We start from the raw sequence: 27,646 nt of genomic DNA, 5'->3' as shown, positions 1-27,646 counted from the left end.
GTCTTGCGGCATCTTAATGTTGCAGACATCCGGAAACAAACTGACGCAGACTCGTGGCAATTCTGCCGAACCTTAACGCAGAGCTAAAGCTGCGTTAGACATCTCGAAAGCTTAGACGTTTCTTTCTGCAGTTTGTAACTTTGTTTATGTTGCTTTTATTTTGCTTATATTTGTTTTATTTTTTATTTGTTTTCTTTTTGTCTGTTTTTGTTATTCTTGTTTTCATTTTTATTTTATTTGATTATTGTTTCAATTTTTATTTTATTTTGGGCTTTGCTGCCTCTCAAGGTCGTTTTGCACACCCGCATGACCTTGAGGAACGGGAGGAGTAACGCTTTCGCCCTAAAATTCTGCCCCTGCTGTACGTTCCAGCTGCCACCCCACCGTGACACCACCAATCTGTGGCTTCTACGCAGACCCATTGGCGCTCCACGACATCGTTTGGAAATGTGCGAGCACCCTTCACCTGCACATCCGCCGCCGCAGAAGAGCCTCGTCGGAATGTGGGTTATCTTGTCCAGCCAGCGGTCTGCTTTTGAACTGAGGCCCACCCTCGATGGCGAGAATGGAGGAAAGGTACACTTCTTCCTTTTTTTTTTCTAAAGCGCACCAAGACACATTGCTATGATGTAGATTGTGTGGTGCCGAGAAATATGTTGATATAATGAAGTGCAGTGTTTTGTTCTAGTGGTTATAATCTAAATTTCGAACACCTTTTTTGGTATCTGCATAACGGTCCGGTTGTTTAGAGAGGGCCAGGTGCATCGTTAGTGGTTGGCTGGGCAATCACTTGGGCAGTGTGAACCTCACCTTTTTTAAAGCATGCAATGCACACGTGGCAGGTTGCAAGGAGAATCCTCGTTGTTGGCTGTTTGTTGACCGAAATGTGGGGAATTTTAAATCGCCGGCGGACAACTTCATAGTGCAGATGTGAATTGTGCACATGTTGTACTGAGTACGTTCTGCCGAGAAACACGCTGCGATATAGTGTAGGACCTACCCTGTCCCCACAAACGCAGTTCCATGCGGGGCATAGTGTGTCTGTTATGGACGTGACGATGGTGGTAGCTGTAGGGCTTCTCTGTTGCATGAAGTGTGTAGAAGAGAATTTTCATCTCGGTGTTGTCTGAGTGCACCCGTGGCTGCGTGCTTGTTCCCGATGACCGCGCACTCCAAGGCACCAAGTTTGCTCAAATTCCGCGGAACCTAACATTGTGCTTTAATTACAGCCTACAATACTGGTTTCCGGTTCTAAATTTTAACAGATTAACGGTGGCATAACGCCGTGTTATTTATATAAAAAGGTAGAGACACCAATAACCTGTTCATGAAAAACAATGGGGCCATTAATGCCCTGCAGTTTTAGCCCAATAATAGCTTGACAGGGTGTTAGTTTTAGCCCAATAATAGATTGACAGGGTGTTAATATCTTCAATACAGAGCGGTCAACTCACATGCGAGCCAATGTAACCTTTTAATGTCATTCTAGATGTCTGGCAGCATGACCTACCAGCACAATAATATCGGTACCAATCTGCCACAACTGTTCGAGTGTTGGAAGTAAATGAAGGCACGTTTAGTGAATGCACAGATGACTAAGAAACGTGTCTTCGAGCCATGTACTGAGGTGTGCCTGTCTAATTCTTATTATAAGCATGTAAATTACACATCCCAATTAAGCGAGTAGCGAAGTAAATTTTCGGGAAATTTCCTTCGTGCATGGCATGCAGTCTTAGTGCCATCATGTGGCACACACTGAAACCCAAACACGCAAAGTACGGTGATGGTACAGCAGATGGCACACGTCTAGTGAATACACAGTTGTCTTGGAAAAGTATATTCCAGTTATGTACTGCACTGTCTCGTGTGAGGTTGTCGAAGTGATTAAAATTCCACGAGACTACCGCAAACAGTCTGCAGTGACCTGTGTCGTGCCCTTCATATGCAGCTCTCGAAAGGCACCTGAGTCGCAGCTGCCGCCTCGCATCCCCGGACAAATGGCCTATCCTCGAGGGCGGTCGCCTTCGTGTGTGGAGCGGCACTTTTCCTGTTCTTCATGGCGGCGACAGTGAGTGCCTTCTGGGCATTCCTTCTACTGCTCCTCATGCTTCGGGCCTCCGGTACACAGCACATTTCACAACCAACAACGAACACAACATATGCTTAAGACCACTGCCAACCCAGCTTAGCACTGGCAGGACAAAAACACAAGCGTAACACACGTGACAAAAGCACAGAAAAAACACCACAAGCAACCTCTCACGGAAAAGCTTCAGCAGATGCGCAACCATCAACCGAACGAGCAAAGAAACACAGCGACGATGGCATTCACATAGCGAAGACGAGCAGTTCACAATCTCAACGAGCAGAAATAAATCCGTTATTGCCACCTCGGCAGCCATGACGTTGAAATGCGACGGCGGTCACAGCAAACAGGCGCTCCCACACAATACAAAAGTTACGGTAGGTTTCTCATTTGATGAAAATCTGTTGGCGTAACCGCAGAAAAACCTGGCTGGTAATTTTAGTGACTACCATACTGCAAAGATTCTTCAGCAAAGCCCCTAATGTAGAGCTGTCGAGAGCCCAAGACTAAACAAAGAACATAACGAAAATGGCCAAGGGCGCATCACCTGGAACAGTGCGAGGAGTACATACGATGGGAAGATGACTGCCGAGATGACAAGCAGTACGACGAACGGTAAAGACTGAAACACCGGTCACAAGTGGGGACGCCAGGTACCCAGTGCACTGCACCCCTCCAAGGGCAGCGTTGTGCACCGCATGGTAGTGTTGGGTCGTCATCGCGTCACCGCCAAGGCTGCACCAGGGACTCTAGTTCTACGGGACAAGGGAATGGCATGCAAAAGGGTGAGTGCACACGCAACCCCTTAATTTAGCAAATGCAAGGTGAAACTACTATTTTTTTATGTGGCTTAACGCTCCAAAGTTACTCCGGATATAAGGGACGCTTTAATGGAGGGCTTCAGGTAATTTCGAATGCGTGAGGTTCTCTAACGTGCATTGCGTTCGCACAGTGCCTGAGCCTTGAGCATTTTTCTTCCATCGAAATGCGACCTCCGCCGCTGCCGCGATCGAACTTGCATCTTTCGCGTCAGCAGCCCCCCACCACACCCATTGAGCCACTGCCGTGGTTACAGTGCACTTCAGCATTTCAGTGAAGAAAGAAAATAGCTTTGAAGCTTTATAATGAAACGGGTTCCACGAGGCGAGCCGTGATAAGGTGAATACTGGCAATACGATAGTTCTTTTTTGCCGCAGTCAGTAGACTAGGGGGACAGATTTGAACACCGTGCTGTACTACTACCAATATCGACAGTAGCCTGACGTAAACTGCTCAAAATGTCACTTCGTATCAGGCTTCCGATTGAAAAATATTTACAAAAATCGAAGCAGTTAGGAAACTCGTAAACATCCGGCCAGAACCAGAGGCCAATTTGTCGACATAGAAAATGGCAGCGCTGCTTGTGAGCAGAAAAAGTATTTCGATCCTCGAAACTGTTTTGAGCAGCATTGGCCAGTTCATCTGATTTGGCGTATGGGGATGTAACATCCCAAGGCGACTCGAACTGTGAGGGACGCAGTAGTGAAAGGCTTCGAAAATATCGATCACCTGGGGTACTTTAACGTGCACTGCATCGCAAAGCACAGAGGCCTTTTAGCGTTTCTCCTCCATCGAAAGGCAACCACCGCGGTCAGTATCTAACCTGCGTCGTTACCACAGCGCCATAACCACTGAGCCACTGCGGCGGCTTGGGCAGTTATCGGTTGCCGCAAGTAGCGGGACTGCCTACTCAGTCACAGTCGACGAAAGTTTACAAAGAACTCGTAAAGTTGCTTAAGACCCACGAGTCGTTTTTTCTCCCGTGCGCCTCATCGGACCTTGCTACATACTTGCGAGTTCGACGATCTTACCACGTTCAAAATATACGTGCACGCCAGGTGCTTCTGGCCAGCACCTTCAAAGGGTACAAGGTCTGCGTCCAGAAATTGAAGTCACATAAAGCTCGCCTAAAGTGTTGTGGCTTTTCTTTGCTCCGTGGTTCCGCCGTGTATGGTTGCGCCCATTCCGACCGCTGTTTCTCTCTTGCTGTCTGCTGGGATTTTTTCGACATTAACGCATGGGGCGCTGTTAGTAGCGCTGTGTCTTCTTAGCTGAAGATTTATGGGATTGTTTTAGGGCGTATGTTTGGTATGAAGATGTTGAGAAAGTGTCTCGAGGTACTCTGTGCCAGGTAATCGCGACACACCAACTGCGAGTTAATACGGCACCGTCGCTGCAGAAACGTATGTGCCATTTCATCAGCTCCGTATTTCACTACCGAGGTCACATTCAAATGTGCAAGGGATACTTGCGGTTGACGTTGTGGAGCAGTGAACGTGAGCCGAGATAGGCTTAACTGCAAACCGCTCCACTTGCTGGGCGATATTCATTGCCGAAATCGCAAGCCAGGAGATATCCAGATATCCACAGTTCACTTATTTGTCGGCAACAGAGCAGAACACGAGGGTGTACGAGCACGTAATATAAAACCCGCGAGTCGTCGAGAGCTAGCAATAAGCTTCGACGTTGTGACGACACTCAGCCTCATCACGTGACGCGCCGGCCTTGTATATTCTAAGGGCTGCTATGTGGCGTCCTTGCGCCATAGCGGCGAGCGGATTCCAGAGAACAGGCATTGCGTTCCCGGTAGTCGTTGCTTTCGACACGGCGTCGCGCTGCATCACCAGTAGAAAACACACGCTGCGATTGATGTGCTGTTTAAAGGCCACTAACGACGACTACTTCAGTCGCGACAAAATCGCGACCTTGAACTCGAGCGCCTTAGTGATGACCGCATCATGTAAAGGCACGCTGCGTGTGGGTCGCGATTCACAGACTGCAGACGTCAAAGCTCTGCTCTGGAGATTTCTACAAATGGAATAGGCGATATTGACAACGGTGAATTCATTAGAGTCTATGTTAACGCTCTATACAAGACGGATAGTGAACTGAACACTGCATTGTTGACGCATGTAACTTTGGGCGGGTGTCTTTGCTTAGATATTTAAAGTGCGCTGGGCCACATATCCCACGAGACTAATGCCAAAGATTCACCTGACTGTTGGTGTGTTGAACAAATTCAATATTAGCTGTATCTTCATCTCCAATAACGCTCAGTCACCCCCTGCTTCGGAGTGCTGTTCGCGGTTCTTCTAATCACTAGGTTCAACATAAGCACCTAAAACAAAAGATGCTGCCTCATAAGTGTAAAAAATAATACCACGTCTTGTGGGCCATTTCTGTGAAGACTGGTTCATCATATGAAGTCAGAAAGCATATAACATAAACCATTCACGTTAGACTTCAGGACTGCGGCAGTGCAGTCAGGGGAGCAAGGTCCGAATGCGTTTGCATTTATTATTGCTTGTGGTATTCAGATCCAAATAGAATAACGTGAGTAAATTTCAGGTTCTTCTACTCTCCTTGCACCAGAGGTGCCCCGCCAGAGACGGTTTGTTCCAACTTGAAGACTTGAAGACACAGGGATAACAAAAAGGAATACTTGAAGTTTTATATACAAATATTTACAGAATATACAAGTTAAGGCACACTAGAGACATATTAAGCGGCAAAAAGGACAAACAAAACAACAAAAAGGTGGAACTGGCTAATACTAGGGGAGGCCCCTACTCGGCATAGCCGAAATTGCATAGCATCTCACCTTAGCGCAGAACCCTTTTTCTGGCACCGGAGCCCGGTTTTAAAGACATCAAGGCCCGGCCCACATTTGCAGCTTCCAATCATGTTGTGCTCTTAACATGATTGGCTCTTCAAGGGCATGGCCAGCCCTCCGGCTTCTACAAGGTAGACCACCCTCTCTACCACAAAGTAAAATAAAAACAAACACAAATACACATCCGTGCCAGCACGTGTGCGAATCGGTACCGCGGGTGGGGGGACACCCGTATACTTGCCGGCGCGTTCGCGAGCGGCCGCGTTCCAAGAAAGGAGACCCTCCGCTTTGAGTGCCCCCAGCCGCGTTCCAATGACCCCCGCGAACGCTACCGATCCCTTACACGCCCTTCCCAAGATTCTACAAAGGGCTCAAATGCCACTTTTAGAATTATAACAAAGGGATCGGTACGGGTCACAAAACCACCCTGTGGGTGACATGCCGCAGCTACACCACGAACAAAACCAAAAACAAAAAAATGCACACGGGCACCAACACAACATTACGCAAAATGCACACTTAAATACACACAGTGGCATGCCTGCCGTGCGCCGTAACACAGCGTCCAAGTTGGTGCGTTGCACCCAGTTCACCAGCATGCACACCCGCGTCCTGCTCGACACACACACACACCGACACTCGCACTAGAGCGTTCAGTAGCACTCGCACGACGTCCGTAAGTGGCCACGTGAGCCTCCTTAGTCGCACCGAGCGTCCCCGTGTGCGTTCGAGCCACTAAGGGTTAATCATACCCGATGAACGCCCTACTATGCTCAATAGGCCGGTGCCACAGCGGGGCAAGGATTAAAAATTGCTGCCCTCCAGGATCAAACACTTTATGATCCTCGATAGGTCCAAATCCTTGACCATGCGACGCCCCTAAGGGTACGCTCTCATCAGCGCGCCAGTACGGACCGCGTGCTGCGTAAGGAGCATAGCCCCTGTCCAGTGTAATCATATCAGGGCGGCCGCTTCTGCCACACGGGATTTGGCGTACTGCAGCACGGAACGTACTGCTCCACGCGCTGACTTTCAACGTGAAGGCCACGCACCTGCCTCCAGCTACTCTGCCTCGCTTGGGGTCATTTGCCCCGTTCCTGCACGGGCATGCAATGAAATTTCCGCTCCCTGCATTATAGGCGCTTGCCGATTTCGTGGCATCATAGAACTCCGAGGCTACCTGCGCTCTTTCGCATCCACTTAATCCTAATTTGCCTTGTGGCAAGTCGCCACAAATTTCCCTGTCCTCAAATGAAAGGACTTTGCCATCAATAGTGCTACGTGGCACTTCATGCCACATGCCTGGCACAGTGTGCCGTTGCGGCAACGTTTGACCTCCTCCTATCCCTAGCTCGCCAGTCTGACGTCTGTCGTCGCTGGTCGTTTCACGCTGAACCAACTGCTCTTTTTCGCAGTTTGCCTGAGACGGAGTTTTTATTCCTGAACTCGCGCCCTCCTGGTCTTATCTGGGGTAGAGCTAATTTCTGCAGATTGATCGTTGCCCTGTTTGTTGTCGCACAGTTTGGTCTCGATCGCCCCCAGATGATCTGACTCGGTCTGCTCCCTTTCCTTGCTAGCCGCCCGCGGTGGCGGAAAAGCTGTGATATTTCCGCGCCCTTCAAGAATCTCGTTCTCACTTCCTGAAACATTTGCGGCCTTTCCTAACGAAGATGCGTTCCCGCATACCGGCTGATTGCTTTCAGCGTCCTCACTGCTGCCTCACCTCTCGGGACTCGGAGCAGTTCTCCCTGGTTAGTTCACTAGCTTTCCTGGACGCCTTGAGCTCAGCGAGCTCCAGCGCTAGCTGCTGGCGCTTTGCTTCGAATTCATCCAAGACGCACTTAACATCCTGAGGTTTCTCCTCGCACAGCGGCGCCTTTCCTCTATTCACTTTCGCAAGTTCAGCCTGAAAGTACGCTAAGCGCGCCTTCGCTAATTCCACTTGGTACCTCACATCGAGTGAGGGCCGGCATGGATAGCCCTCCATACCGCCGTCTGTACTCCTCAACTGTCCTACCGGCTCGAACACAGGGACGTGAACAATGCGACCAAGGAAACTCACGGTTTCGATGCGTCGATCCGCATTGCCCGCTCCTTGGCGTCGGAGTCCACCGCCACCTTCCCCGGACGCTGCGATGAGCTCTCGCACGCCGCTGGTCCGCCGCCGGTGACCGTCAAGTTATCGACGCGCTGCTTTTCTGGACCGTATGCAGTCCCGCGTCGCTGGACTACTGCCGTGGTCCTTGCGTCCTTGCCGCCGTCTCTCCGCAGGTCCTGTCTCAAACGCTGCTGTTGCCTGATCGTCGCCTTTCTCCCTGCGTTCAATTTCTTCCTGCGCCGTCTTCCGATGGCCGCAGGATCCTGTCAACTGCGCCAGTAAATTTCAGGTTCTTCTTCTACTCTCCTTGCACCAGCGGTGCCCCGCCAGAGACGGGTGGTTTCAACTTGAAGACTTGAAGACACAGGGATAACAAAAAGGGATACTTGAAGTTTTATATACAAATATTTACAGCGTATAGAAGTTTAGACACTCGAGACAAATTAACGGCACGAGGACAAACAACAAAAAGGGCGGAACTGGCTAATCACTAGGGGAGACCCCTACTCGGCGTTGCCGAAGATGCGTTGCATCTCACCTTAGCGCAGAACCCTTTTTCTGGCACCGGAGCCCGGTTTTAAAGACATCAAGGCCCGGCCCACATTTGCAGCTTCCAATCATGTTGTGCTCTTAACATGATTGGCTCTTCAAGGGTATGGCCAGCCCTCCGGCTTCTACAAGGTAGACCACCCTCTCTACCACAAAGTAAAATAAAAACAAACACAAATACACATCCGTGCCAGCACGTGTGCGAATCGGTACCGCGGGTGGGGGGACACCCGTATACTTGCCGGCGCGTTCGCGAGCGGCCGCGTTCCAAGAAAGGATACCCTCCGCTTTGAGTGCCCCCAGCCGCGTTCCAATGACCCCCGCGAACGCTACCGATCCCTTGCAACGTGCTTGCCTATTAGAAAAGCAATCGGAGCCACTCGTTCATTTACTATGCAGCCGCTCTTGTTTTATTCACCGAGGTATTGCATGCCGCAGCAATACTTCAAAAAAGTGGAGGCCCCGGTCGTTATGGTAGGCTATCAGGATGTCGCAACTTAAGCGAGTTGATTTGTTTGCTACCATGTATACAGCGCAACAAATGTGGACTGAACAAAGAAGATACGACACAGCATTCTGCCCTCTTTCTGTAGTTAATGCATTGCAAGGTGGAGGCAAGCAGACACCTCAATTTTAAAGGAGTGCGATGTTTTTTTTTGCAGGCCTTCATTCCGCTGTCAAACTGCCCGTAGTGATCTCTGTCGTGGCCTGCATACGCTGCTGTCGGCACGCACCCTTGAAGCAAGCCTCGGCCGTTGCTCAATGTGTCCCAAGGAATAACCAAGAGCCAAGGGACCTGAAAGATGGCGTTCACAGCGGCACTACTCCTGTTCTTCTTGATGGCGGTGCCTTCGAACCATTCCCTCGGCAGCGCTGCCGCTGTTCATCATGCCGGCAGCCTCCGCCGCACAGCGACTAACATTTGCCAACCACCGCAACAAGCGCCAACAACAAAAACACTGGAACCCCACGACTTTCTCACGCCTCAGATGACACTGCCACAACAAGCAGAGCGCGAATCTCCGGGAAGCCCACAAGCACAACAAACACAAAAGGACAGCGAACACAGCATGAAAATACGTGACAGATTTGACCGAATGCGTGACCACGGTTCACACAACACAGAGAACCCCGAGACGACTGCGGTCGTGCAGCGATCACTACAAGCAGATCAACATGGTCACTGCGACCTCGGCAGCCATGGCAGCACAAAACAGTTAAACCAAACAGGCAGCAGAAATATACCCTATATAAAGCGATCCGCCTGGAGACACCACCGCGACAACATTACCGACACATGTGCAACCATTTTTAGAAAATGGCGCCCTCCACACGGACACTATCACCAGCTACAACAGACGCGCCTCTTCACAACATGAAAACGTGATCAGAAAGAGCCGGCCGACCTCATTTCATCTTGATTATATCACCTCACAGTAAGAGAAAACATGGAAACATGATAAGTGAGGAGACGGCAGACCTCTGTTCATCTTGATTATATCACCTGACAGTAAGAGACAACATGAAAACCTGATCAGTGAGGAGCCCGCAGATATCTGTTCATCTTGATTATATCACCTGATAACATGACAGATGAGCCCCTCTACTTTATGAAGAGGACTACCAACTTCACAAGCAGGACAGGACTTAATCCCACAGGACGTTGCACCTGCGACGCGAAGGCTGGAAGGAACCTCATGCATTACCAGGGTGTGCTTTGTGGGCCTTGTGCACTGCTTGCCAGCATTTCCATCATTGCTGCTCCGTCAATGCTGCATCGCAGTGTGCGATTCGCCCTCGCAAGAGACTCTCGTGCAACACGGTGAGTTTACTCGCAATCTATCGATTTCTAACATGTGGAGAATAAGGGAGTAAGGTTTTAACGAAGGTAAACCGAGCACACGTGCTGAAGTGTGTCTTTAGCCTGGTTGGCTTATGGGCTTGCTTTGCTGGGTCGTCTGAACGTCTGTGGGCGAGGGTAACGGAGTGGACCCAAAAATAAGGCAAGCGTATCAGTGGGCACAGTCAGGCTGATGATGATGAGATGATGACACTCTGATCGAAGTTCAAGCTAATGTGATCTTTTCGCGCCGCAGTTGGCAGTTGAAGACTACAGTGGGCAGTGCACAGCGCAAGTGTGTTGCCGTTTAACAGGTGGAGTGATCGGATGCCGCAATAGATAGCATAGTGCTGTCGTGCACTAACTAGTGCAACTGTTTATTTCCGCATGGGCTGTTGCTTTCCTATATGTATCCAAGGTCATCCTCAAGGTGATTGTTACAGCTGACGCGACACTGCTTCGAAATTACCTGAGCTTCCCATTGGCTGCACCTTGCGCGGCGCTCCTCCGAACTAACCCGCGAGCTTACCCGAGTTACACCGAGGCACAAGATTCTTGCTTGGGAACACGTTAAGCAGCGCCTTCGCGCTTTGCAGAGCATGTTTAAGCAATGTTTGAGCAAAAGGATTCTAGGAGACTGGATGAAACGGGTGCTTGGAAGTGAGTTTAACATGGTCAAGGACGAAAAATTGCACTTGGCAGTCACCCGGCGCGGTGGCTAAGTTGTTAAACCGCTCGTCTACCGATCCGGAGTATCCGGGTTCGAAGCCGACCGTGCGGCTGTATTTCGATGGAGGCGAAACGGAAAAAGCGCCTGTATGCTGTGGAACGTCATTGCGGGTTAATGATCCCCGGTTGGTCGAAATTTTTCCTGAGACCTCCACTACGGCACGTCTTTCTAAAGTTCATCTTTCACTCCCACCTTCGTCCCTTCCTTTACGGTGTCGTTTCGGTGTCCGAGATATATTAGAGAGATACTGGGCCATTTCCTTTCCTCAAAAACCAATTTGCTTATTTTCCACTTGGTGATCTTGAGCATTTACTGACACGAAACCAGCCAAGCTATTCAGTTTGTTCCGTATTGTTCCAAATGTGTCCCGTATGGTAAAAGCGAATTAATAGGTGGCGCCTAAAATTATGAAGGAATTGTTGCACTCATTGTGCTTGTGGTGGTACACAATAGGTGCAGAAGCATTAAAGGAATGAAGTTTTATGACGTGAAATGATAAAGGCGGTTAATATAAACTCTTGCTTGCTGCTTCAGGAAAATTTCATGAAGGAAATTATCATGTGTAGCGACAAAGCTACTACCACATTCCTTCCTTGACTCCTTCTCCAGAGCACATTTAGAATCTTTGGTGAAATGCAAAATGGAATCCTGTAAAATACATTGACCGCAGCAAAGAAGAGCACGAAATATGTTTGAAAACAAGAAATTTTTAATGCACGCCCCCTTTTTCCTACTTGAATGACCGATGGCTGAGTTACCTGACGACAAATATTCGAAGAACTACTTTTTCGATGGTGCTGTAACTAGGCGGCCACGGCCCACTGTCTCGAGTGAGACAGTCGATGACGGCGAAATCCAAAATGACTGTGGGTAGAGACTGGGCCGCGCCTTAGATAATTGGTTGGTTGGTTGGTTGATGGGGTTTAACGTCCCAAAGCGACTAAGGCTATGAGAGACGCCGTAGTGAAGGGCTCCGGAAATTTCGACCACCTGGGGTTCTTTAACGTGCACTGACATCGCACAGTACACGGGCCTCGAATTTCTCCTCCAAAGAAATTCAGCCGCCGCGACCGGGATCGAACCCGCGTCTTTCGGGCCAGCAGCCGAGCACCATAGCCACTGAGCCACCGCGGCGGCAATTAGATAATTGCTCCTTAGATAATTGCTATTAGCAGTGTTTATCTATTTACTCACGTCGAAACTGTCCACATAGGACATCGCTATTTGACGCCATTAACACGGCGATCACTAAAGTTAATATTTGCTTGCAATCACTCACATCGTTGAATGTAGGACTGAGACAGGAAAGCAGTCATGGCGCAGTGGTGCAGCGGTTAGACGATGTCCAGCTGCCCTGCGATGGCAGCTGCTGCCACCGGTGAGGCATGTGCGACCCAGGTTGCTCTAAACGAGCGTCCTTTCGTGACCAGTCATTTAACTGCCACCTGAGACGGTGGTCAATTTGCTCACAATCTGGTGGAGCAGGTTGTGATGACGCCACAAGGTCATCTGACCTGGTCAAGGTCATCTGGGTGGCCCACCCAGGTTGCTTCTCCTGGTATTTTTCTCTCTCAACGCTGGTGAAGACGCCGGAGACAGGAGCGGTAACGCTGTTGCATTAATAAAACAGGCCCATGTGCACTGCGAGCTCAGAGCATTACGAACCCCACCTGATCTAAAACAATCAGCAGCCTTTCTCTATACGGTGTACAACGTAGCCTGTATCAATTAGTGCCTGTAATCCTCGCAATTTATTCTTACTGTTGATAAGCACAATTTGTTGCATTTCGGTGCTCAGTTTCAGCCCGTTTAATCTGGAGGCTTGTGGGTGTATTCATATTTTCTTTAGCCTTTGCGTCCGTATGTGATGTGCTCTTTATAACGCACTAGCCTTGATGTGCACTAGCCTTGATCCCCGTTTTTTAATGCTGTTTGAAACTCTGCACCGGAGATAATAAAAGTTCAGCTCATGGAGAGTTTATTTCAATGCTAATTGTCCTACCACCGTTACCGTGAGAGACCTATCACACGCGTGCTCTATACTTAGGAGCACTAATCTTGCCAAAACAATGCTCTCAGATACTAGGCATGCCGTATTGGACCCTGGGTTAGTTAACAAATCCTGGGTGCTCTTCATCGAGAAATGACATCCCAAATCGACTTTGCAAATCGTCTGCATGCAATCCTGTCACTGCAGACAGACTTGGGCTCTTCGGATCAAATACATCACTAAGCCACTGCTGTGGTCGTTATTATTATTAATGGGTTATAAACCTTATCAACCTTTACTAAGCTTTGGAGAGGAAGTAGCAGTGGAGCACATTATTGTTTTACAGCAAACCATTGCTCGTACATTTGTAAAGACTGCGCAAGATAGTACGAGGCTTAACGTGGGTAAATAATCCTCGTTAACAGCGCAAAACAGTCAATGCAAACTGCTCACCAGAAATAAGAGTTTTCTGGTATGGTGTGCTGTTCCCGCAACCCGAGGTCAGCATTATGATATTTAATATTGGAAGGTGACGATCAGCACAGCTTTTGTGGACATTAACCTGCACGTTATCGCTTCTTTGCAGGTGTAAGAAGACCTGCTTGATACACTGCGAAGCAGCGACACTGCCTCTTTCGGGAGACCAGAGTCTCGGCAGGGACTTGTGCTGGTGTCGTGAACCGGCTGGTTCGCCAGCTCTACAAACAAACGTCTGCCATTTTTCAGCAGTGTGCTTCAAGGAGGAGCTAGTGTTCCATCTGGCGCTTCCTCTCTTCATCATGTAGAGGGCAACGGTCGCCCGCCTAGCATCAAGGTCATCGACATCAACCCAGTTCTTCTTGAGAGCTTCAGCTGGACAGCATGGTCCTAGCCAAAGCAAGCACAAATGGAGACAAGCCTGCACCAATACAGGGAAACCTTGCAGTACAACCACAATACACACCCAAGCGACCACAACACGAAAACAGCGGGACACTGCCAGGGGACAACGGGGCGCTGCCACAGGCAACACGTCGGATGCATCCAGGAACGGACACTGCAAGCAGAAGCAAGCCCTCGACGACGACATGGAACTCAAGTGGTAAACGAAACAGCTCTATAATGTGTCGGCTCCTCACGACTACATCTCAGCCACGGACCCAATGACTGCAATCAGCACGACGCAGTACCGGTGAGCATAGTACGAGTTCCACATTATTGCAGAGGCGGCAAGTAGAAGGTAGTGACTTTGTCGGCAAACGTTCTGGTGACTGTCACTTTTGCGCGCCTGTAATCTGTGGCGGTAATGAAAATTTCCTGAAAGCGACAAAATTGTTAGGACAGCATGATAGCGCCAAAATTTGCTATGGCAGCGTGCATTGAAAGATGATTTTTTTGATGAATATTATTCGTGCGACACATGCAATCACCCTTGGGTACTGGGTATATTCTAGCTAAGATCACTGAGATAATAAAAAGCGTTGAAAGAATCGTTTCTCGACATGCTGTTTTTTTTTCTTGTAGATCTTTTTATCTAACAACCCATTGAATGTATTGGCGGAAAGGTTAGCTAATTTACCTTTGTTAGTAAGTATATCAGCCATGTTAAAAGTGTTCCGTAAGATTGTCAATGCTAGTGTAATCAGCGCAAATAAAAGGCTTAGTGGTCCTAAAAAACATCTAGGTAACTCATTTTTTCCCCTGCTCTCTAGAAGGCTGAAATCGAATTTTCGTATTATTGCTGAGCATATTTTGGCACAAAAGTATTGTTCATCTGAATTATGCGTTCATATTTCTCGATCCCTGAACTCACTAAACTCGGCTCATTTACAACAGAGAGATTAATTTCCCGTGAGCGCTATGTGGCATTCAGCGTCCCGGAGCTGGACACGCAAGCTATAAGGCTGGCCAAAGGGTTGGACTCCAAATTTGAACTACCTGAGCTTGTTTGACGCGCACAGACAAGTATCGCACAGCACAAAGGCGCATTTCGCGCATTGCCTGCGTCTAAACGCGTCTCCTGCTGCTGGGAGTCAATCCGACGACATAGGGTGGGAAGCGGAGAGCCTGGTCAATATAAGAGTGCACTGCAACGCTGCGTGGCTTTGATTTCGCAGCTCTAGATCACCTGTGGCGTGGACTGCAGACTCATGCGCGGACGGACCCTTGCAAGCCATCCATGTCTGTTTCTTGAGACCTCCATAGCACCAAGAGACAGATGCCTGGTGGCCTCAGCAACACCTCTCCTGTTCTTCATGTTGGCTGCAGTGCGCGCCTCTCGGCCGTTCCCCTATCCGGCATTCGTGCTATTCTTCATGCCGCTGTTGGCCTCCGGCCTCGCTGCCTTTACCGACACTCACAACAAACGCGATCATCTGAAAAACTGACCGAACACCTAGAAACGCTGAATCGCAAAAACCATAAACACTGTGTCCATAACAGTATAAGCTGAACAACCATATAAACAGCCATGACTTAGCGCAAGACCAGAGGAAATCAGGGACAAGTTTTATCGAATGTGCATCCACAACCACCTCATAACACAAAAAGCGAGAGTACAACAGTTAAACATCACCACGAGACGCAACAGCGGCTTAGCAAACAGCTACAAGTACAGGCTGCGCAACCTGCAAAACAATCGCAGCACCTGACTTTAAAAGTATCAGTAACAGAAAGATTGTAAAGGCATAAAAGACAATGTTAACGATACCCACGGAAGTGCAATGCAACAATGGCACCAACAACGCCGATGCGCACAAGTTCACATAGCAATTATAATTGAAGGGAAGGATTGCCACCACAAAAACATTTCTGCAAATTTATGTTCCATACTGCGAATCTGACACATAATACGCACGGTACTTAACGTTTCAGAGCTCAACCCGTCGAACAAAAGCCGTGCAGTGGCCCGCGTTCAGTTATTCATATCCTTACTAAGAGAAAGACCAAGAGAAATGCATCGTCGCGCTCACTTCGAAAGATTTTACTGATCATCCTCACCTTTTTCTATTGTGATATTATTACATCATCTTCCCAGGTTATATATTGCGTTAATAGCACCTGTACCTTAAAGAGCATGCAGCGGTTTTTTTCGCGGTTTCTGGCTGAAAGGGTACCTTGCCACAGACAAGAGGGCACCGTAGCCATGCACGGTGGGGGGGAACTCCCTGTCCGCTTTCTCGTGGCAATGCCTTGCAATTTGCTTGTTTACCTGCAGTTTGTTTTAAACCTGCATATATTTAGCCATGCAGGAATGCCTTAGTTCTATATTTGCTGTACGCTGGGAGTTTAGCCTTTTAATAAGCACCATTTGTGATCAGTTCTTTCTATTTAATGTAATATGCCAAGAGCAAGCAGACTTAATGAAACATCGTTTTGGCGCTCTTTGGCCTAAGTCGTCCTTGCAGAATAAAACCCAAACCAGCGCAGAGTGACTTTTTAGCTATGACTAAGCTTGGACACCTCACAGTGATAGCTACATCAAGAAAGCATTAAAACTATACTGTTGTATCACGACCACCACAACGATTGTACCCCATGGAAATAGCGGAACTGTAGCGGGGACACCTGGCATGGGGGCCAACCTTACAAGAGGGAGCACGCTGCAAGATGTGTACAGCCAGCTTTCAACGGACAGCTGTTTAAGGTGTCTGCTCGGAGATTTAGTGGGCATAGCATTAGTCCGGCGCGGACATTGCACCTAGATCCGAAAGGCTCTTCCTTGGCTCCCACAATGGTGCTCCTCCTGTTCTTCATGCTGGTGGGAATTATTGCTATGCGGCGCCGCTGCTGTTATTCCTCATGCCGGTGCCGTCCAACATCCTCCCACACACCTTATATGCACCCCAGCCTCCAATAGAAATGTGGTAAACATGAGACACTAAAGCCACGACACAACAAATTAATGGACACACTAACCTCGACAACCGCCACTGCGAGACCCAGGCTGCATGGAAACAACCTGAAACGAAAGGATTATTCGTGCGAGTAGAGCTCCTCCTGTTCTTCATGCTGGCGGCAATTATTGCTATGGGGCGGCGCTGCTGTTATTCCTCATGCCGGTGGCGTCCAACATCCTCCCATACACCTTATATGCACCACAACCTCCAATAGAACTTATGTAAACTTTTAGACTGCAAAGCCACAACACTTAACAAATTAATGGACACACTAACCTCGACAACCGCCACTGCGAGAACCAGACTTCATGGAAACAACCTCAAACTAAAGGATTATTCGTGCGAGTAGAGCTAATTGGCACCAGGTAGAGATGCGATGCAATGACATCTCAGCACTGACACGCGGAACATTATAAAACTGCACAAACAGCACGAATATACTCGAAACATCAGGACTACAGACAGACATCACGAATACAACGGCTACCCATCGTAAGTCACCGCAGGGAACAACCTTTATACCGAGGTCCTACAACCCCTAGTTCACAAAACGGCCGCAGCTATACAAGCTGCATACGTATTTTAGCCATCGAGACTACAGACACAAGCACCACGAAGAGCGATGCTGTGATTACGCTACCGCCACGAGGGAAAGGTTGTGCACTGTGGAATGCAACTACCTTGGTGCCATCAGGGGTCCGCATCTTGTGATTCCACCGGAAAAGAAAGCAAGGTGAGTCCAAACGCAGCCGGCCTACTGTTCTAGGGCTCGCAGTTTGCGGGAAAATTTGTTTTAGAGGAAAGGAAATAGGCCAGTATCGGTCTCACCTCACGGTGCACACCTTAACTGCAGAGTAAGGGAATGGGATTAAAGGAGAGAGTGAGGAAAGAAAGAAGGAAAGAATTGGCGTAGTGGAGGGCTCAAGAATACTTTCGTATTCCTGGGGATCTTCAGGTGCACTAACATTGCCGCAGCAGGGTGCAAACTCTGTTTTCATAAAAAAGTTGGTCGGACGGGAAAGCCTGTTAAATTTTGCGTTCTAAACAGCCACAAATACATTGTAGGCATTCAATTAAGGCCGCGACGGTCGCATTTCAATGGAAACGAAATGCTAGAGGCCCGTGTACTGTGCAACGTCTGTGCACGTTTAACGCCGCGTGCTCGAAATTTCCGGATTCCTTCACTGCGGCCTCCCTGACAGCCTGAGTCGCTTTGGGATGTTAAGCCCCATAGAACCATAGTGTCCGGCTCCTGTCATCCGGTGACCACCTCTGCTGTTTTTGCCTTTTAATAGGAACCCGACATCAGAAATATCGCAGGGAAAAAGTCACTAAAAATCTAAGTAGAGTGTTTTCTGCCTGGCCTATGCCGAAGCCAGCGCTACGCTTAAGGTATCCGAATACCGCAAAGTAGTTTGAAATGTATTATGCTTGCTGATAACACGCATATGTAGAGAATTTTTTTTTTTTGCAAAGCACTCAATGAACAAACAAGGAATAACGACGGAGGTGCAAAAATTACGAAGCTTCGGTTTTTCTTTTTTTTTTTCTCCACTGCCAATATGCGGATACTACAGAACACAGGCTCGCCCAAACATCTGCTGTGGTCAGCCGCTTCCTTTCTTTGCAAGCATTGAGTTTCTTCGCATGCCAATCGTCTGCGAGCTCGCTAGATAGCGAAGAGTGCTAGCAGACAGTAACAGAAGGAAACTAGCTATAGGGACGCCTCGCATTTCTACTTATGTCCTGGTCCCGCGGCGCTCTGAATTTCTTCTCAAACGGCGGAGACGGCCCTCAGCGGTGTACAAAATTTCCGCACAGCTGGCTTTAAATCGTCTTATGCTTCAAAACAGCACACGATTCTTGCTTAGCGCTGCTAATTTGGTACTACGAGCGCAAGACTAAACCAACTGAAGATACTCGATTTTGGCATTGGTGGCGCTAGATGTAGCGTGGTATGGTTCGTAATCAGCTTTTAGGAAATCCAGACGGCCTCCAGCAGTGCACATTGCGGAATTACTACGGCCAACAAGCATATAAATCGTGTTTGATAGCATCCATCAAATAACAGTAACCGTCAATTTTCTGCAGGTTAGCGGACCAAAATAGTGCTGCCTCCTGCGCTCCCGGACCTTTGCTTTGGAATTCCGTACGTGCAAAAAGCCGCCCGAGGTGTCCTGGCAATCAAAGGCGACCTATGAACCAGTCGTACGGACACTGCTCTCAACACATGTGCTCTCTTCTGCAAGCTATCGGACACTGCTTCTGTTTCTCATGCCGGTGGAAGTGACCAGCACTCCCGCCTCGAGGTCATCCGCAGTAAGACGGTTCCTGAAAACAGGAAGTGGGGACAAGCAGAGGCACACATGGAAGGCCACGATCATCGCAGCTGAACTTTGCAGATGATAGCTGCACTCAGTTAGCATCGCCATGGACAAGAGCAAGGACAAGCAAAGATGGAAGGCCACGATCATAGCAGCTGAACTTCGCAGACGATAGGTGCACTCAGTCAGCATCGCCATGGACAAGAGCAAGGACAAGGAACGAAGACATCATGCCACCCCCATTACATGCACGCTAATGGGCTGGTGTTAAATGGCTTCCTCCCCGTGGCTACGACTGCGCCATTGGCGCCATTTGAGGCAGCTAGCTCCTTATGGCTTCCGACGGAGTTTAGCAACTGTGAGTGAGCTTTTGCTTATTTTCTTGCATGTAGCAAGCAGCAGGAATCAATCCTAGGGGGTTAGGAGTTGCGACATCACCAGGAATAACAAAGAAAAAAAACTGTCTAACCACATTGAAAACTTGGGGTTAGGGCGCTAGAGGACAGCTTGCCCCCTTTTTTGCTACCATTCGTGTTCACGAACTCAGGCCTACGTATCTGTCCAAATAACGTGAAGTGACGGCAGTCGTACAAGACTACGCGTTTACAGTTCAGGCGTGGTTATAGCGGAAACTATAGCCCAAGCAACTTAACTGTAAATGCCACAAAGCACCTGGCTCTCAGAACGAGTAATTACGTTTTTTTCTCAAAGAGCACCAAAGAAGGTTTGCGAAGGCCGCTGGTTATCTCTATTCAATCACACCATAATCGCTCTGAAAATGTCCGCAGTGCAGCTTCTGCCTAAAGAAATGCAATCAGAGTAGGGGCTTCAGAAAGGAAAAGCACTGGAAATGTGTTGGTTTGACAGTGTTGTCTGTCATATACCCTGGCGCTCTGCATTGCACTGTATCAAAGTGTTTATCCATAAGCCTTCAGGAATGTTGTTTTTGCCTTCACTGAATAACCTGCAAGAGCCTTCTCTCTTTGTTTCATTAGGGACCGAAACCATTGCAAATATTAGTGGATTACATTACAATGTTTATGAGCAAGCAGTCGATAATTTTGGAGCTTGGTGAGGCGAATCAGAACTCATGAAAAAATAACTCTAAAACGTCAGTGGAAAAGAGACTTTCGGCAGCAAATTACAAAAACACAGTAATCAAGATGCAATGAAAACGTTTGAATAGGAACAATGATTAGACAACCAGACTTGAAAGCACTAATATCAATGTCTACAAGTCAACGTCGGTGACTCATACTTTAGAAGTACTGGAAGGAATTCATAAAAAATTTTATTTTGAGATGTGCTAGAAGGAAAACATAAAAAGTTTCATTTTGAGAAAAATTTTGTTGATTGATGTGGGCTAAAGCACAAATAGGGGTTGTGTTAGTCGCCGGCTGCTCTGTGGGCAGTTTTGATCAGTATAGCGTATTTTTAGCTGTGCCTATGTTAGTTTTGTTACCCAATGGTTCTATAATTAACCTAACTCAAAAGTTCACGTTGAGAATAGAGCTTCTTAGAAAACTGATGCTTCGGTTGTTTGATGATCTTCAGTCTGGACCCTTATTACGGCCTCAAATAAGGTTCCAGGCTTAAGTATCTGCGAACAACTGAAGCGTCCGTTTTCTAAGAGGTTATCAATTTAGGAAATACGCCCATCGCCACGATATGCGAATTTCAAGGAGCAAATATTTTGTTATCTCCTTCGAATGGACCCCAAATAAAGAAATTCAGTAGCAGAAATCCAATATAAAGAAACAAGCCATGGTTCCCATTGATGCTGCTGCTAAGAGCACGCGCACTTCAGTTTGTTCAAATCGCGATCTTGGGCCTGGCCCTCTTCTACTGCATGAAATTGGCTGTGCTCTGTGTTAAAGCGAGAATGTGGGGTTACGTTTGTGCAACTGCTAATACGAAAATTTATGTTCTTTCGCCCACGTTCCCTTTTTTACACAAAGTTGCCGAAGGTTGTGCCACGGTTTCCAGTTTCAATTCTTCGCAAATGTTCGAATGCAAGAAAAGGAAACACGGCATATATTTCCGCAAGTAACTGTTGGATACCTTTCCGAATCTTCTAAAAACGGGTTGCGGTGTTCAGAAGGAAAAAAATTTAATACTGTAAGGAGGGAGAATTTCTTGATCCTGAGCCCAAATCTTCAATTGCTTGCAGGTAATCGGACCTGACTCATTGTCACCGACTCGCTGGCATTTCTGAAGGTTTCGTGGCACAATTCACGCTCCGCAGTCAGGGCATGGAGCCGCGGCATGATGATCGTGGTGGCGCTCCTACTGTTCTTCATGCATCGGCGCACTCAAGCTTTCTGGAGAGATTCGGTTGGGGTGGAACCGGTCATGCTCCTTCTGACGGACCCTGTGCGCCGTAATGGCGACACTAATCATGTGCACTACTCGGAGCCAGTCGGAACACCTGCCGGCAGAAAATTCTTACAAAAATACACGAAGGCACACAACCCGCTCAGTGACAGCCACTAATTGCATCAGCCATGATTTTCCCGCAAAACAACATATTGAGACCATTTGCGCTAAAGCACACGCGTAGGCCCAGTCAGAACACTAAAACATCTCAAAAATCACCGCTGCATCCCAGAACAGAGGTATTCTGCTGGTTATCGGGACTTGCTGATCTCCGTCTTTGCAGCACTTTGCAGCACTTCGGCGCCACCATCGCTGTTCTTCTTGACAGTTGCAAGCCGAAAATTTACCCCCCCCCCGCCCTTCCCACCCACACACACACACGCTCACAATGGGAACACAACACCCAGCAGACAACACCAAGGGCTAGGTGCCAATGCACCCCTCCTCCACAATCACAGCAGCAGCCATAATTTCAGCAGCAATGACTGCACTCATGAACACACTGTGGGACTACCTCTAACTGTATATCAGCCATGGCCTCAAACACGCACCCTTACGAATATCAGTTTAAGAGCGCGGCATTCTTGCTGTTATTGATGTTCTTGCTGCACTCTGCATGCCCACACCACAGCACAACTCGAAAACAACACCCCACAGACAACGTGTGCTAATCGTCAGTGCATCGACCCTCCACAATCACAGCAGCAATGATTACAGCTGCCATGACGACTGCACTTCATGTATATCAGCCATAATCGAAAGCGTCCAAAGCAGTCTTACGAACACCACTCCTGCATCAAGAAGGCGGTCATTACTGCTGTTGTTCATGCACCGGTGATATCCGGCTTTGCAGCACCTTCGCTGAATAGCACTAGTCATGTTTCAGCGGTTGCAAGGGAACATTCCAGGGACCCTCTGCACCCACACCCTATGCGGAATGGGACACAACACCCAGCAGACAAGAACGTGTCGCTAGGCACCAATTCACCCATTCTCCAGAATCAGAGTATCCATAATCACGGATGCCGTGACAAGTACGCTCATAACCCTACAACAGTAGCTAAAGCTGTGCTCTAGACACCAAACTTCTAAACTGCTCACTCACAGCAACAGTCATTATAGCTGTCATTCCGACTGCCACTAAGTGCACTATAAAACCGTCTTTAGCTATCGCATATCATCTGCACTCAGCAAAACTCCGAAGGGCATTGACGACACACCGCAGATTATGCAACGTCCTAAGCATGGGCGCGACAGCTTCGAAAGATTGCAACGCTGAATGCTGAAGAACCACAACCATTGGCACTAGGATACTGCAGCACAACAGCACTGCAGTGCACCCGTAGAGTCGAAGTTTAGCAACAAAGCTTTGAGCATGGGGTGCAAAATGGAATTTGTAAGTGTGGGCGTTAGCTCATTTGAACAGAAAGAACGCTGAGAAACAGAACGGACAGACCTACGATGGTGACGCCTATTGCAGGCATACAGTTACCTGACATGGGGCGCCAGAAAGAGTCACTGATGACAGCTTATGAAGTCTTGTCTCAGCGGCTGCCTTCATTAGGAGTGATTCGACAACAGACCCGTGAGCATTCCATCCAGACGTATGCACCGAGGGCAAAGCCATTAAAGCCGAGACTCTTGAGACGTACTGCCAAGAAGACTCGAAGCAAGCATCTCAAACAACATGGAGTGGAGGTGGCTGCTTCTTTGACGAAGTCTGCTGCCTGAAGCGGGGACAAGCCGCTGCCTAATACCCTGGAAGAACTAACAAGTGAGTGCAGCCGAGAAGTGCCTACTTTAAGATCTTAAAGTGGAAGTTAGCACGTGTTACATAGCCATGTACAAAAAAGAGTGTGCTCTGGATAGATAGGGGTGGATTGTGAAAGTAGCGTGCAATATGTTTCGAAATAGTCAGTCGCTAATAAGGTGTGCATCATGATGTTATCCGCTACGATCGCTTTGAAGTTGTCTGGATACTCAGACGTCAGCTATGTGCACAACGATGTAGGAGTGCAATATGGGGGGTCTTTACGGCGACCGGGCATGTTTAAAAGCAGGTGTCAATGCTTGTGTAGCATTCATTAAAATGTAAGGTGGTGGACGTAGGAGTGTGCTCGGCGCAGTATTTGCGGCGCAGGTCGCACTTTTGTGAATGTGAGACATTTTTCAGTTCCGTCTTACTAGGTAGTCCGTAGAAGAGCGAGGAAGGTAGAAATAGGCGCTTGAAAACCTTGCTAACCCTGCCATTGCTATGATCACTTCATGACCACTTCTCTCGCTACACAACTTGCCCTGGTAGCGCGGAAACATCAATTTCTGGGATTTTAACCGCCATTGCCATGTTAACTGTAGGACAGCTGGAAAAAGCTTATTTATGATACAGATCTTTTGATGGTCAGCAAATTCCGTGCCCTGCCCCGAAGTTTGATTATGAAAAGTTGTTTTGGTCTAGACTTTAGGGGCGGGATAATTTAAAGGTAAGCTGTTCCAACCACGAGTTTAACTTTCGCTTCCGAAGAAGCAAACGCAGAACAAGAAATGTGTAGAATCGATTTATAATAAAAACAGGTGCATGGCGGTTTCTCAGTGCTTCACAAAGTCATGATAGAATACGGCACTAAATAAGAACCGCACGGATGCTGAATCAAAGCCCTCAATTTGTTGCAGGCTGCCTACATGCCAAACTGTCACCACTTCTGGTCATGCCTTGAAGGCCGCCTCAACGCTGCTGTCTTTCCGGATATCTCCGAAGCATGGTCTGCACGCCCGGATGGTGCGGTCTGAAAATCCTCGCAGGCAAGATCAGTTTAAGCCTCTCAACACGGCGGCCGCGGAATTCTCTTTACGTACAGTGCTCTAGTCGGCACTCCTTTTGTTCTTCATGCGCGGGAAAACGCCTTTTCAACACATTCGCCCGCACGACACCACTTCAGTTCCTGTTGCATGCGCCCTTGCGCCATATGTAGGCACCTAAACTACACTAACAACATCACAGCACCCACTGATAAAGAATACGAGGCACTAAACAGCACCAAAGATCTACATCCCATCACTACAAGAGTAATGGTATCATTCGAAAAGACTACCGCCCATCTACCTACATATACAACCCATACAATCACGACCACATTGATCACTGCTGCCATGACGACAACACGCATAACGACACCACTAGTTCAGCTGTCGCTATACTACAAGGAAGAGCACCGAATATACTCCTTCTTCACCATGAAAACGATGGTCTACAACCACGAAAACCCTCCTCTCATTACACGAGCTCACTAACCGAAGCAAGCACCAACATTACACAAAGTAAAGCCATCTGAAAATCCGCGTCACAATCGCGATCAAGTGTCAAGTGCTACAGTGAGGCCTTCGCTATCGATAGCTAGCAGATTAGCAACAAACAGGAAGGCCAGCATCAAGAGCTTCAAAAAGCGCAGCAGAACCACAACCTTTGAACAACTGAAGATAAAGGAACAAGAAGACAGTAAGTTGACATTGAAGTGCTATGGATGCAAATAACCAGTCGAGGACAGTTGCACTGATCGCAGAACATAAGGATCCACGACCAAAACGGAAGCCACAAACTGCACTTCTGTCTTTGTAGTACTAGAATGAAACGCAAAAAACGAATCCCTGAAGACGATCTGGAGAACATGCAATGCATCAAATATGTTCGATGCTATTCTTCTGAAGGCCAAGGCTTTAGTATGCTGAGTGCGAGGGAAACCCGCGGAATGCATGACGAACGCCTCCTCAGGCGTCGATGCGCAGCGTCTGTTCGAATGCGACCTTGCAAGATTGCGCAAATAGACATCCTTGGTGCCCACAACAGCACTCCTACTGTTTTTCATGCTGGCGATGAAGCAAATCGGGCAGTCCGTGCGGCGGCGGTGGTGGTTGCTCGTGCATGAGCTGTTGGCAATCCTGACGCTTCACACTCGCCACACGCACCATCAAAGCGCCTCATAGACACACTGCACCATAAAAACCACGCCACATCGAACACCTACAGGGAAATGGCACACACCATTAACGATAAATAGAACAAAAGCACAAGCACAAGACGCGACTGGTGATTCTGCCAGTTCCTTCGGTTCCTCGAACAAAGCTCTAAGAAACCCCACAGCAGTGTTCGCGAACGACCATTCTTTATAGCGAACGCAGCAACGAAAACATGAGGTTGCAAAAATTACGAGGAACTTTAGCGGCTAAAGTGGTGAAAGGCGAAAGCCTGAGTGCTGCATTCTGCTACGCGATTGTTCACTTCACATTCTGTTGGTGCATTAATTAACTGCAAATTAATGACGCTTTAGATTCGCATTTCCAAGTGGAACGCGACAGCCTGTTGTAGCGCTGCCAGGCGGTCCACGGAACGCCACCACCCGTTAGGCGCAATGCGTTGCCCTTTGAATGCAACGCTTTTTGAGGAAGGTTCTACGCCTTGCTCGTCGGTAAATTGGTTTTTGAGGAAAGCAAATGTATCAGTGTCTGATATCTCGGTGGTCACCTAAACCTCGCCGTAACGGGAAGGGAGGAAGATGGGAGTGAACGAAGATACCGTATTCACTAGACGTGCCTTTGTTCATTCCAAGCCATCGAGCTAGCACGGCGGAGTGGTAGCGTGCTCGTCTCGCACTCCGGAGACCGGGGTTCGATTCCCGAGCTCGGCCATTTTTTCTACTCGGTTTTATTTATTTATCAGGTCTGACTAGGAAGGTTAATTAGGCTAATTGGTTAAGTAAGTCCCACTAACTTGGAGAATCACTGTACAATCCCTTTAATTGGTTGCATGGTTAGTAGCCAAAGTACAATTGGCCCCGTTTGAAATTCGCGCACTGTGACGTCACGACCAATTCGACCAATTGAAAAGCGTGACATTTTCTGTCGACAACTTCTGCTTACAACGATGAGGCATTAAAGGCTTCCGCCTTAATACAACATATACCCCCGCTACCGTGCGACACAACAAGGCTAACACCTCACAGTCAGGACGCCTGTCAGTGGAACCACTGCAGAATGCACAACCACACTCAGTTGAAACGCTGTTATCACAACGGCGACACTATGGGGCTATTAGTACTGTCGACTCAAGCTTTATGCAGCAATGAGATCTGTGTTTGCGACATACGTGAAAGAGTGAGAGAAAGAGAGGCGGACGGATGAGACTAGAGACACTAGGGGCAGAAGATGGATGCAGATGTGATAGGACAGGGAGGGATGTAGGAACTTTCGCCTGCTGCGGATGTGGTACTTTGGCGCCAGTGCATCCAAGCCGTCAAGAAGCGCCGTAAACCCAAATGTAACAGTTATTTCCCCTAGTAATGCTACTACCATTACAATTACGAGGACTAACATTCGAGGCACAACGGCAACAGTGGCGCAAAATGGGAAGCACCCGCGACCGGAAGCATGGAACTGACGACGGGGTTCGCACCACGGACTGTCTCAAGGCGGCCCTTACAAGCATCACCATGGCCTGCGCTACCAGCTAGAATGCAACATGGTGAGTTCTTATGCCTTCTGGCTCATTTGTCTTATCGCAAAGTGAGAAACTTATGTTCAAAGAAATATGGTCCTGAAAGCTTGTGTGGCGGCGGCGTGAGACAAAATTACTGACAAATAACCAGTGTCGCAACTTTGCGTTACTTATTTTCCCTCATGGTGACATGTGTCAGGATGGAATGTTAGATATGAACGGAGAGACTCGACTGAAATACAAATAAAAATTCGGCAGACATACTTAAAAGGCAGATGAACAAGTGTTCTGCATGTTTCTGGCGCTGCCGTGGTCAGTGACAGCGAAGCAATCGCGACGCTCATTTATAGTTTGATTGCAGTGTGTCACCTCCTGGAGTCCTAGAATAAAGTACCATGCGCATGTTGACATAGAACGATGATGCTGGAAATACCGAGGTTCCGACAGAGGTAGGTGAAAATCTTGATCCATATGTCCAAGTAATGCATTGGGTCATGCACAGATGCGTACTGAAACGAAATTCGGTGCCGCCTCATTAGATGTTCTAATATCATCCGAATGTCGTTCCATAGACGGCGGAGGCCGGCTTTTAAGATAATATGACTTAGGCTGTCGCATTAAAACATCAGATGATCACA

The 27,646-nt window shown here is 48.2% G+C and overlaps 2 protein-coding genes across 11 annotated transcripts in view; one reads left to right on the top strand and one right to left on the bottom strand.

The window, feature by feature from the left end:
* Window positions 1–27,646, top strand: part of LOC149336202 (uncharacterized) — a 222,140-nt gene that overhangs the window by 11,672 nt on the left and 182,822 nt on the right. For 4 of the 10 annotated variants that reach the window (XR_016284231.1, XR_016284228.1, XR_016284229.1 and 1 more), the window contains 3 exons: window positions 373–576; window positions 9,048–10,207; window positions 13,532–14,116. Coding sequence is in view for 1 of the 10 variants with exons in the window: in XM_089552726.1 (XP_089408852.1) it covers window positions 417–576; window positions 1,949–1,966 (178 nt within the window). In the remaining 9 variants the exon portion in view is untranslated. Of the gene's footprint in view, window positions 1–372; window positions 577–1,948; window positions 2,390–9,047; window positions 10,208–13,531; window positions 14,117–15,041; window positions 17,557–18,914; window positions 19,506–21,317; window positions 23,298–24,193; window positions 27,036–27,646 lie in introns of those variants that run through there. The other 6 variants (XR_016284230.1, XR_016284227.1, XR_016284224.1 and 3 more) reach the window with 4 other exon arrangements.
* Window positions 1–27,646, bottom strand: part of LOC149336204 (uncharacterized) — a 203,799-nt gene that overhangs the window by 68,883 nt on the left and 107,270 nt on the right. The window lies entirely within an intron of this gene.

The sequence above is a fragment of the Amblyomma mixtum genome, chromosome 7 (genome assembly GCF_055824585.1).
Source record: "Amblyomma mixtum isolate Tamu chromosome 7, ASM5582458v1, whole genome shotgun sequence".
NCBI lineage: Eukaryota > Metazoa > Arthropoda > Arachnida > Ixodida > Ixodidae > Amblyomma > Amblyomma mixtum.
Note: the sequence above shows the minus strand (reverse complement) of the source record. Positions and strands in the feature narration are given on the sequence as shown.